This window comes from Zea mays, chromosome 10 (genome assembly GCF_902167145.1).
Source record: "Zea mays cultivar B73 chromosome 10, Zm-B73-REFERENCE-NAM-5.0, whole genome shotgun sequence".
Classification (NCBI taxonomy): Eukaryota; Viridiplantae; Streptophyta; class Magnoliopsida; order Poales; family Poaceae; genus Zea; species Zea mays.
The window spans coordinates 97,815,306-97,825,722 of NC_050105.1; the positions used below are offsets into that span (position 1 = coordinate 97,815,306).

The 10,417-nt window shown below is 48.5% G+C and overlaps 2 protein-coding genes across 5 annotated transcripts; one reads left to right on the forward strand and one right to left on the reverse strand.

Moving 5' to 3' along the window:
- The first annotated feature begins 1,033 nt into the window (after nt 1-1,033).
- LOC100281465 (protein binding protein) lies at nt 1,034-5,290 on the forward strand. Of its 2 annotated transcripts, none has more exons than XM_035963038.1 (2): nt 1,034-3,058; nt 3,166-5,290. In XM_035963038.1, exons 1-2 carry the CDS (start codon nt 2,984-2,986, stop codon nt 5,002-5,004), a joined length of 1,914 nt encoding a protein of 637 aa, XP_035818931.1. In that variant the 5' UTR covers nt 1,034-2,983; the 3' UTR covers nt 5,005-5,290. The 2 variants fall into 2 exon arrangements, with proteins under 2 accessions (XP_035818931.1, NP_001147855.3); NM_001154383.3 differs by having other exon boundaries at nt 1,432-2,072; nt 3,166-5,245.
- Nucleotides 5,291-5,645: 355 nt separating this feature from the next.
- On the reverse strand, nt 5,646-9,275 carry LOC100283240 (ELMO domain-containing protein 2). 3 transcript variants are annotated; one of them, XM_020545067.3, is made up of 9 exons: nt 8,646-9,275; nt 8,316-8,428; nt 8,060-8,128; nt 7,689-7,804; nt 7,404-7,458; nt 7,160-7,283; nt 6,305-6,352; nt 6,094-6,188; nt 5,646-6,011 (listed from the first exon to the last, which is right to left on the reverse strand). In XM_020545067.3, exons 2-9 carry the CDS (start codon nt 8,415-8,417, stop codon nt 5,910-5,912), a joined length of 711 nt encoding a protein of 236 aa, XP_020400656.1. In that variant the 5' UTR covers nt 8,418-8,428; nt 8,646-9,275; the 3' UTR covers nt 5,646-5,909. The 3 variants fall into 3 exon arrangements, with proteins under 3 accessions (XP_020400656.1, XP_035818957.1, NP_001348185.1); XM_035963064.1 differs by having other exon boundaries at nt 7,160-7,280; nt 8,316-8,389; nt 8,646-9,146; NM_001361256.1 differs by having other exon boundaries at nt 5,825-6,011; nt 7,160-7,280; nt 8,646-9,017.
- Between the last annotated feature and the right edge of the window lie 1,142 nt (nt 9,276-10,417).

The following is a 10,417-nucleotide window of genomic DNA, read 5'->3' on the forward strand; positions in this document are numbered from 1 at the left end:
TTAACATCGTTTCTTTCCTTCCTTCTTTCTTATTTTTTTTATGAAGAGATCGATCGATCGAGATTCTTTTAGATATATCAAGACATTGGCGGTGGTTGAGAGTTGACCTACGACGCACATATAAAATCTCTACTTGTCACATGGCAGTCATCGGTGAAGCCGTGGGTTCTCTTGATTTGCAGAATGTCCATGTGCGTTGACTCGCTAGCTTTTCACACAGAGGGTTGAGCGACCACCGCTCTCCCGCCACCATGCAACCAATGCTCGCCCATCAATTTTAGAGATACTTAGGGTGTGTTTGGTTTGGCTTTTGGCTTTGGCTTTTGCCCCTTAAAAGCCAAAAGCCAAACCAAAGGGCTGGATCCAGAAAGCAGCTTTTTCTAAAAGCTGACTTTCTCGCAGTGCAAAACTGAAAGCACCCTTGGACCTGCTTTTAGTGGCTTTTGGATAGAACTGTGAAAACATGTATTTAAGAACTTTTAACGGCTTTTAGTGGTTTCCACCAAACGGTTTTTAGCTTTTTAACAGCTCACAGCCCACAGCAGCTTTTTTCACAGCTCACAGCTCACAGTAGCTTTTTTCACAGCCACAGCCCAACCAAACAGACCCTTAGCAGTGGATCTCCAACTGATATTTGGGCAATGGAGGCCTACAAATACGACTCCGATCCAAGCTATACAAGACTCCAAATGATCAAAGTGTCCCAAGTAGCACACAAATTGAGCAGTGATATTAGAGATAACCATTCTTTTCCGAGAAAAAAAAGTGTTGGAGCACTTGTTATATTAAAACAATGTATTTATTATTTATATAAAAGTTAGTTAGACATACTCCCTCCCTTGTTCAAAAATATAAAACGATGTTGATTTTATTTCAAAAACTTTCACCGCTCGTCTTATTTTAAAAACAATCGTGAGTTATTACTTATTTTATTGTGATTAATTTAAGTGTGACTTAAAATTTTATATTTTTGAATAAATATTTTGAATAAGACGATTAGTTGAATATCTATCTACGACACATAGGGTGGTGAAGAATAGATCTGTATATATTTGTTAGTGGAAGGAAGCTAGAAATGTCCATCTTTTTCAAACCAGAGTACGGTAAAGTTCTTGTTTCCCTGTTCCTGCCAGTACTCTCTAGAAATACTACTTACTTATCGTCCTGTGTAGGCTAGGCTAGTGGGAAAAGCTAGCGAATCTTGAAGCTGCAATGCAATTCTCGAAGTTGGCGCCCAATAACAATAGTGCCCGGAGGGGAAGATATTGGGAGAAGTGGGGCATTGAATAATAATCAAACAATGGATGCGGCGGAGCTTGGGATCCGCCCACCACCCTCCTTCACCCGGGTCCCGGGGTAGGAGGGAGCGAGCGAGGAAGGTGATAAATAATGGCAGACCGAGTCTTCGTCGTCCCACCAGTACTTGCTAGTCGCACACACAGAGAGAGAGAGAGAGGAGGCTGGCTCCGACCCCCCGCGATTCCCTTGCCATGCCATTCCCATGTGGTTGATGCTCCGACCTCCCATCCTCCTCCTCCTCCTGCGTACGAGTATTATTAACAGCATCAGTGCGTAGCAGTTAAGAGCGAGCGAGCGAGATCAGCGCCACCAGTTGCAGTTGCAGGTCGCCACCTCCCTCCCTTCTTCCACCTTCGGCTCCGCTTCTCGGCCTGACCAACCAAGAACGAGGAGAAGGGATGGGGACGGGGTGGCGGAGGGCGCTGTGCACGTCCGTCCAGCGGGACGACGACCCCGACCGCGACGCCAGTACCAAGAAGCGCCGGCCGCAGCAGGACGCGCCGAGCCCGCGCGGCACAGCCACCGCCACCGGCTTCTTCTCCGCCGTCAAGAGCGCGGCCACCGGCAGCAGCAGCAACCCATCCACGCCGGTCCTCCGCTGCCGCACCAGGCCGCTGCAGCAGCCGGCGGACCCCGCCCCCGTGACGCCACCCTCCGCGCCGGCGCCCGCCAGGAACCACCGGGTGCCGCTGATGCAGGCGCTGTCGGCGCCGGCCTCGCCCAGATCCCCCTCCAGATTCGCGCTGCTCAAGGCGTCGCTGCTCCCGTCCAAGGTGGTGCTGTCCATATTTTTCACGTTTCTTTTTCTTCCTCCCCTTTCGCTTGATCCAAAGAACTGAACTGAACTGAGCTACAATGATGGAGATGGGTGTGGGGGAAAAATAGATCGATTCCTTCTCATCTCCTCTGATTTGGTTAATTGACTCTTGCTGTTGTTCAGCGGCGCAAGCAAAGGCAGCCCACTCCACCATGAATCTACATCTACTAGTATAACTTAATCACCAGCAACGGGCTTGTCGGCCGCTCGTGATTGGTGATCCCAAACTCTCTTCACTTCTCTCTCACTCTTTTCTCTAGAAAGAAGAAACCAGCCAGCAATGATTGCGACCACCCTCCCCTGTTTTGTCCTAATCCTCCTTTTCTTCCTCCTTGAGATTCTTCCTCTCCAGACTCGTGATGATTGGGCAATTATTATTATTATATCGTCGTCGTCCTCATCGCTCACAGCAGCAGCAGCAGCAGCCTTTTCCCCTTTCCAATCAGGCCACCCCGTTGATTTGCAATGCGGCATCTCCATCTCCTCCATAGACTGCTGCCATGCCTAGATCACCAAGCAGCATTGAGCAGAGTTCCTCACATCCAATCTCTCTTTCGTGGATGGGATTCTCATTCTGGATCTCATCCATCTCTTGCCATTCCTTATCCCTCCAAAAAAGAAAACAAAACCGTACTGCCACAACACCTTTTCTAGGGTTCAGGACCTCTGTAGCATTATTGTACTACACCTTTTCGTAGCAGCTGCTGGCCTGCTGCACAGCGGGATGCAAAATCCCCCTGCCTTTTCTTTTCTCCTTTCGTAGGAGGAGGAGAAGGTGGAGCCTAGAGCACAAAAAGATGGATCCAATCAGATCACAGCAGCGTTTGCTTGTCCAAATGCAGATTTTGATCTCAGTGCTCCAAATCAATGATCCTACTGCTGCTTTTAGCGCGCAAAAAGCACGATCCTTTTTTTTACTCGTGCTCTTTTCTTCCTTTCTTTGTAAAGCACTCTATCTTGTTTTGTTTGTTCATCATTCTCCTGTCTTTGCAGAATGGCGTCCGTGCTGATGAGTTGGTTTGGTTTCTCTCTCTTTTCCGTACGTGCAGCCCCGGTGCGGTGTGTGCTCGCGTGGCGTCAAGAGCGGCGGCAGCTCGGCGGTGTTCACGGCCGAGTGCTCCCACGCCTTCCACTTCCCCTGCATCGCAGCCCACGCGCGCTCCTCCTCCGCCAACGGCGTCCTGTCCTGCCCCGTCTGCGCCTCGCCGTGGCGCCAGGCGCCCTTCCTCGCCTCCCTCCGCCTCCACTGCTCCTTCCACGACGACAAGCACCGAGGAGGCGGCGACGGCCGCAAGACGTCGCCGCTCGCCAAGCTTTACGACGACGACGAGCCGCTGCTGGCGCCCAAGGCCACGGCCAACGGCGGCGGCTTCAACCCCATCCCGGAGGCCGACGAGGACGACGAGGAGCAGGGCGCCGCGTCCGAGTTCAGGGGCTTCTTCCCGTGCCCGAGGAGTAGGACCACCTCGGGCCTGGCTGTCACTGTGGCGCCCGAGGTCGCGCTCGTGTCGTCGGGCCGCCGCCACGGCAAGTACGTGGTGGCCGTCAAGGTCAAGGCGCCCGGGCTGCGTTCATCGTCGACGGCCCCGCGGCGCGCGTCCATCGACCTGGTCACCGTGCTGGACGTCAGCCAGGGAATGATGGGCGAGAAGCTGCAGATGCTGAAGCGAGGGATGCGCCTCGTCGTCGCCTCCCTCGGCCCCACCGACCGCCTCTCCATCGTCGCGTTCTCCGGCGCCGCCAAGCGTCTGCTGCCGCTGCGCCGGATGACCAGGACGGGGCAGCGGTCCGCGCGGCAGATCGTCGACCGCCTTGTCGTCTGCGCCGCCGCGGCGACCACGGCCACGGCCACGCAGGGGCAGCAAAGCGCGTGCGTGGGTGACGCACTGCGCAAGGCCACCAAGGTGCTTGAGGACCGGCGGGACCGCAACCCGGTGGCCACCGTCATGCTGCTCTCCGATACCCAGCAGCAGCAGTCGGCAGCACCGGAAAACTCGTCAAGGAAGCAGTTTGGGCGGCCAGCTGTGGCCCCAGCAACGCGCTTCACTCACGTGGAGATCCCCATCGGCCCCGGCGACCCACCTCCTCTTGTGTCCGAGTGCGAGGAGGAGCCTCCCGTGGAGCACGCGTTCGCCAAGTGCCTTGGCGGGCTGGTGAGCGTGGTGATGCAAGAGGTGCAGCTGGAGCTGGCGTTCCTGACGGGGGAGATTACGGCGGTGTACTCGTGCGGGCCCGGGCAGCAGGCCGTGGCAGTCTCCGGTGGTGCGGGGGTGAGCGTGCGGCTGGGCGAGATGTACGCGGAGGAGGAGCGCGAGCTGCTGGTGGAGGTGCGCGCGCCGCTGGGCAGCCACCCGCACTCGCTGTCGGTGCGGTGCACGTACCGCGACCCGGCATCGCAGGAGGCGGTGCGCGGCGCGGAGCAGCCTCTGCTGCTGCCCGCGCTGGAGGGCGAGCGGGCGTCGTCGTCGTCGCGGCGGCTGCACGACCTGTTCGTGGCGACGCGCGCCGTGGCGGAGTCGCGGCGGCTGGCGGAGCTGCAGGACCTGGGGACTGCGATCCACCTGCTGTCGTCGGCGCGGGCGCTGGTACTGCAGTCGCCACCGACGCAGCAGCAGCAGGAGCTGGTGGGCAGCCTGGACACGGAGCTGAGCGACATGCGGTGGCGGCGCGCCAACAGCCAGCATCAGGAGGTAGTGACGCCGACGTCGAGGAGCGGCAGGAGGAGGGGAGACGGGGACACGACGACGCCCGTGGGGACCCCGCGCGGGGAGGTGCTGACGCCGACGTCGGCGTGGCGCGCGGCGGAGCAGCTGGCCAAGGTGGCCATCATGCGTAAGTCCATGAACCGGGTCAGCGACCTGCACGGCTTCGAGAACGCGCGCTTCTGAGGCGTCAGACGACCTCGTGTCTGTCTGTAATTGAGTCGTATTGTGTTTATGCCATTTTTTTTCGTTTTCGTGTTGGCTAGTGAAACGATATGAGTACCCCAACAGGAGAAGAGGCCGCGAACGGTGGCTAGTAGAAGATGGGAAGATGAACAGAAGCAGCCGGAGCTGCTGCTGATGTTATATGTGGATTAGTAGTATCAATTAATTATGAGGACGATTAATGAACCCAGATAGGATGAAGAAGATAATTGGTGTTATATTAGCTGCTGTTGTGCTTCATGATTCATTCATTCATCCATCACTTGTCATGCTCCTCTGATTCCGATTCCGGGGCAGACCAGCCGTCTCCGTCATGCTTGGTAACTAACAGCTGCTGCTTCATCTCTTTACCTTGCTGCTCTAGTGCATAGTCTACATCAAGCTATATAGTCTCAGCTTACAACCACATCAAATTTTTTTTAATTTCAGAAATCTACACAATCCACAAGCCACAAAAGGGTCTGATGATGCCTGCAGGCGCTTAGTGATCATTCATTGCATGCGATCGGCAGCTAGCAGTTGGCCTATACTCCCGGGCGGATCCAGTCAAAAAGCACACAGCAAGCGCCTCCTCTTCACATGACATGACCGCAAAACGTGCAAACGCAAACACAACCTTTTGACCAGCTTAATTCAATTTTCACATATACGTGGTCGTGGTGTGTGTGTATCCCTACTGTAGGCTGGATCGATCCTGGGCAAAACTGTGGCGTATGTGAATTACTGACAACCAGAGATGTGTGTCTCCCTTCTCTCTTTTTCTTTTCCTTTTTCTTTTTTACAGGCTGATGATGCTGGTTACGATGTAACCTGATCAAATTTTCCTTTGACTGCATCCCAGTAATATAATCTAACTACCAGTAGCACTATTTGTACAAGAGGTTGCAGGCAGGGAGGTCATGGATGCCATTGAGATCCTCCAGGGAGAGCTCCCTCTCGAGCTGCTGCCTTGTGGCCTCCAGCACCTCCTGCATGTGCAATGCAATCGTTCCATCCGTTTTAGTTTAATTTACTCAAAACAAAAAAGGACAAGCTTCATCAGCTTATTACTTTGAACTGCATGTACGAGGCTCGCATTGCTAGCCACTGGGCGTCCATCATCTCGAACGCTATGCAGTACAGCACGTCGAATGCATCCTCGTGTTCTGACAAACCATAGAAAATTGAACATTCATCAATCCCTCCGTTGTGGCAACCAACACATTGAACTCTCAATCAGGTAATGGATGGAGAAATTACAAACCACTCTGTCCTATCCTACCTGTCAACACTTTGATGAAGTTAATCCCTGGCAAAGACTTCGGGCGCACTGAAACCAAAAACAAAAAAAAGGCAAAAGGCAAGCAATTTGAGCACAGTCAGCAACATCTTCCTCTCTTTCAGGTATCGCAGATCATTATCTGAACCAACAAGCAAATTAAACCAGCACAGCTACTAGCTACCAGCAGTTAATGGAACCAGCAATCACTCATTCAGCTGTTGCTTTCAAAGAGATAGTACATGCACAATCATACAAAACAAAGATGAAATAAACAAGCCTTTCTTTCTTTCTTTCTTTTTCTGTTTGAAACCACATGACGGTTCTGGCGCAAATTGGCTTGTTCTGTGTGCTGGTATATGGATGATGATCAGGCAGGGCAATCATGGGTGGCAGCACAAGGCAGGCATACATGCAACGGGACGAGACGGTTGCGCATCGGTTAGCAGTTATCAGCAACCAGCTGTGTCCACCATGTGCCTATTATAATATAATGCATGCTCATCGTCCAACAGTCGTGATCAAATCCAAAGATTCCACATCTTGAGAAAGAAAACAAAACCTGATACTATACTTGCAATGTGACCTGCACAATGATGCACATGGTGGGCTTAGATGTACGTACGTACTCTGATTACTACTTTTATTAGTCCTTTGACCAAAACAAATCTGATGATGCAATGCACGTAGTCGAGTCGATACATGTGAATTCTTATCAGATGCCATGCCCGGCCACAATATATATATATATATATATATATATATATATATATATATATATATATATATATATATATATATATATATATATATATATATATATATATATATATATATATATATATATATATAAAATACCTGAGTTGAGCTCCAGCAGTTGAATCAACATGTATGAGATATTTACACCCGCGACCGCAAAGGGGTACTCCCATGTAGTTCGCATTCCTTGCTGCTTCAGCATCAGCCTCTTGAAAGAAGCCTGCTTAATTGTTGGACCAACCACACAAGCAACCATCAGAACTATGTGCATAGACACTTTGCTCACTTGGTAAGGAGGGAGGAGTTCATTCGTGTTTTTATATACAGGACCCAAAGGACCTACCGGGTATGTTCTTGCAAAAAACAAAAGGTTCTCGAGCGAAACAAACCCACAGCCCCTGCAATCAAAGTAAGATGATATTGTTAAGGCTCTTCATCAGATCTAGGGTAATGCATGCATGTTTGTTGCACGAAACCAGCACCTGATTGCGGGCCTCTAAGAAGAAAGAGACAAAGAGCATTGTAAACTTTTTCCCAGGAAAAAAAAAACTTAAAAGGAACAGTGTGAAACATATTCTCGGCAACCAAAGATAGGGCATAGAGAAGCAAAAAAAAAACTTGAATTAACCTGAAATCAGTTGCTGGGTTCACGCCCTGCCACCCCATGTCTTTCCACTGTTCTGAAACTAAGCTAGTGAGCTCTGTATCGGGAAAGGATGCATTCCATAGAGCCCTAAGCGATTCCTAAATCCAAAGCACACAATATAATAAAATTCATGAAAGTCAATAAGGTATATAACTAACCGAGCAAAACAAAGAGCAAGCTAGTTGCAGTCTGAAACCTATTTTTGTGCTAAGTGTTGCGGAATACCAAATTTGTTTTTAGATTACTCCAGAAAGTAAGTTGAAGACTCTATCTACATCATATATAGGGACACACGGATTGAAATCCCTATCTATAAGTTTTCGTGAAGCTAATTGAGTCGAGAGTTTCCTCACTTGATGATCTGTCCGAGTTTCGTCATATGGCACATTTAGCCTTTCCTTCAGACTTTGCAGCCTCTGTTCCTGAATGAATATTTAAGACCAGGGTTATTTCGGGCGCAGGAAGAAACGAAGTTAAGCTTGCATGGTCCATGCCATTGTGTTTATTCTATTTCATTTATTGTTTCCCTACAACCAAGAGACGGCACAGAATCATTCATGTATTTTGCCTAATAAACACATCATGATAATGACGGCAGTGCATCTGTACCTGTAGAGGGGTTAGATCAAGCACTATCTTCTCTGCACTGACTTGTCGCCTTTTGCCCGAGCCGCTGAAAAGACCTGCAAACCATGCCCGATTTCCAACCATAGTAGCATCAACTGCAATGAGGTCATTATAAAACTCTCGATTCAATATTCCTCAACATGAAAAATGGATCTTATTCTCTATGCAACCTTGTTCAGAAACATATATAGACATTCAATATTCCTGAACATGAAATGGACCTTTTTCTCTATGCAACCTTGTTGAGAAACATAGAGCGATTATAGAGTCGACAACAAATGTACAAAAGAAAAGAATGGTACTCCGTCCTACCTGTTGTTGACGTTGAAGTTGAGACGGTAACGGAATGCCCATCAAATTAGAAGAGGTGCCCTTTCTTTCTTTACCAATAATAATGTGAGTAATTATAACAGAAATCAATGAACGCGAGGGGAGGGTGGCGCGTCAGGAGCTAATGCAGTAAGCAGGAAAGCATGATCCTCCATGAACCACACACATGCGGCGGACCCCGGTGCCCCCTCGCTGTCTGTTGCTTGTTGCTTTGGATCTGGAGGAGGCATACGCGCGCGCTCCCTTGGGTTGGGGGATTCGACGGGATTCTCCTGCTGGTGCTGGATGATCGACGGAGGAAGGAAGTTAAAGAATTGGCCTCCGTCGACCGCCCAGCCCTGCCCCTGCCGGACCGTCGCATCCTATGCCAGCTCAAGGCGGCCTGCTATGTCTCCCCCTCTCTCTTTCTCTTCCTCTTCCTCTTCCCCACCGCGCATGCCGCCCAACCATCCACCCACACCCTTTCGTTTTTGCAACAACATTAGAATCACAAGGCCCAGCTCAATGCAACCATATATGCCGGCCATGGGCTTCGTAGCCAACACTAGCCCTTTAAAGATTATTGTTGTTGTTATTGTTCGTTACCATTCGATTTCCCTTCATGAATTACAGACCGGTTTCTTTTAAATCTCTTAACTTTTGTGTTTTTAATCTTAAGTAGTTTTATTAATGGTTTTACTAATACAACTCAACGCCAATGGACACAAATCAGACTAGGTTAAAAGTTTAGGGAGATAAATTTGTCTACAAATATTTTTCCACAATTAATATTTAATATTTTAAAAATCTATTTACAAATTCATTCGAACATTTTTATAGGTAAAAAACAATACAATTAAAATCCTAAAAACTGACATCTTAAAAAAGTTATAGAACTGTGTTACTTAAAAATATAAAAAAGTTTAATATTTTTTTTTAAGATCAAGCACTATCTTATAGTTCCTTGTATTTAGTTTTAGATACACTTATTTTAGTGTTTATTTGCCGGCACAATATCTTATTATCTATTATAAATTTATAATTAATCTATATGTCGATCGTACGGAGTACGTAGAAGCGTTCTTAGTCTTGGATAAAATTTCACCCTAGTTATAGTTATACTAGGTGGATGCTCGTGCGTTGCTACGGAGTCAACATGTAATGATAAGATACATTGAGATGTAGAAGCACTATAATAAAACATATTGATAAAATATATTGTTGGAACTTAGGAACTCAATGGTATATGGGGTTCACTTGATGACATAAATTTTTAGCCATAATCATCTCATGTTGTTAATGATCAGTAACGTGAGCAATAGGATATGTATTAAAGGTAAAAAAATGTTTCTATCAAGGCATACCCATCCTATATAATTATAGCTGTCAAAAAAGGAGTACAATTTAATCTCATTAGTCATATGACTGAAAAACAAGAGGCAGACTAATATTTTATTGTGTAGATTCAAAAAATGTGTAAACAAATGCCTATGTAATCCCAAGCATAGGAAGAACCATTCCTTGAGGGGCAGCAACAAGGGGAACTAAATTCTGGGTCTGAGCAGTTGTGAAAATACAATATTGAGAACTTCGGGGGTGCGACGGGAGGTTGAGAGCTCAAAGCTATCACTTCAATTCGGGCCCAAATGCAAGGAAACACTAGAACCCACCACAATATTTGGGGACACTATCTCCAACACAAAGATTTTTGGAGGGGATGCAAGAAGGGGTATCCGGGGAAGTCCTTGCTATAATGGATCCTAAGTAGTTGAGGC

Excerpts from the sequence above, each read along its gene's own strand:
- LOC100281465 (NM_001154383.3), top strand. The coding sequence starts at position 1,698 with ATGGGGACGGGGTGGCGGAGGGCGCTGTGCACGTCCGTCCAGCGGGAC. Across the intron at positions 2,073-3,165 it reads CGTCGCTGCTCCCGTCCAAG|CCCCGGTGCGGTGTGTGCTC; the intron begins GTGGTGCTGTCC and ends CCGTACGTGCAG.
- LOC100283240 (XM_020545067.3), bottom strand. The coding sequence starts at position 8,417 with ATGGTTGGAAATCGGGCATGGTTTGCAGGTCTTTTCAGCGGCTCGGGC. Across the intron at positions 7,459-7,688 it reads AACCCAGCAACTGATTTCAG|GGGCTGTGGGTTTGTTTCGC; the intron begins GTTAATTCAAGT and ends CTTTGATTGCAG. Across the intron at positions 6,012-6,093 it reads CCTCGTACATGCAGTTCAAA|GAGGTGCTGGAGGCCACAAG; the intron begins GTAATAAGCTGA and ends TTGCACATGCAG.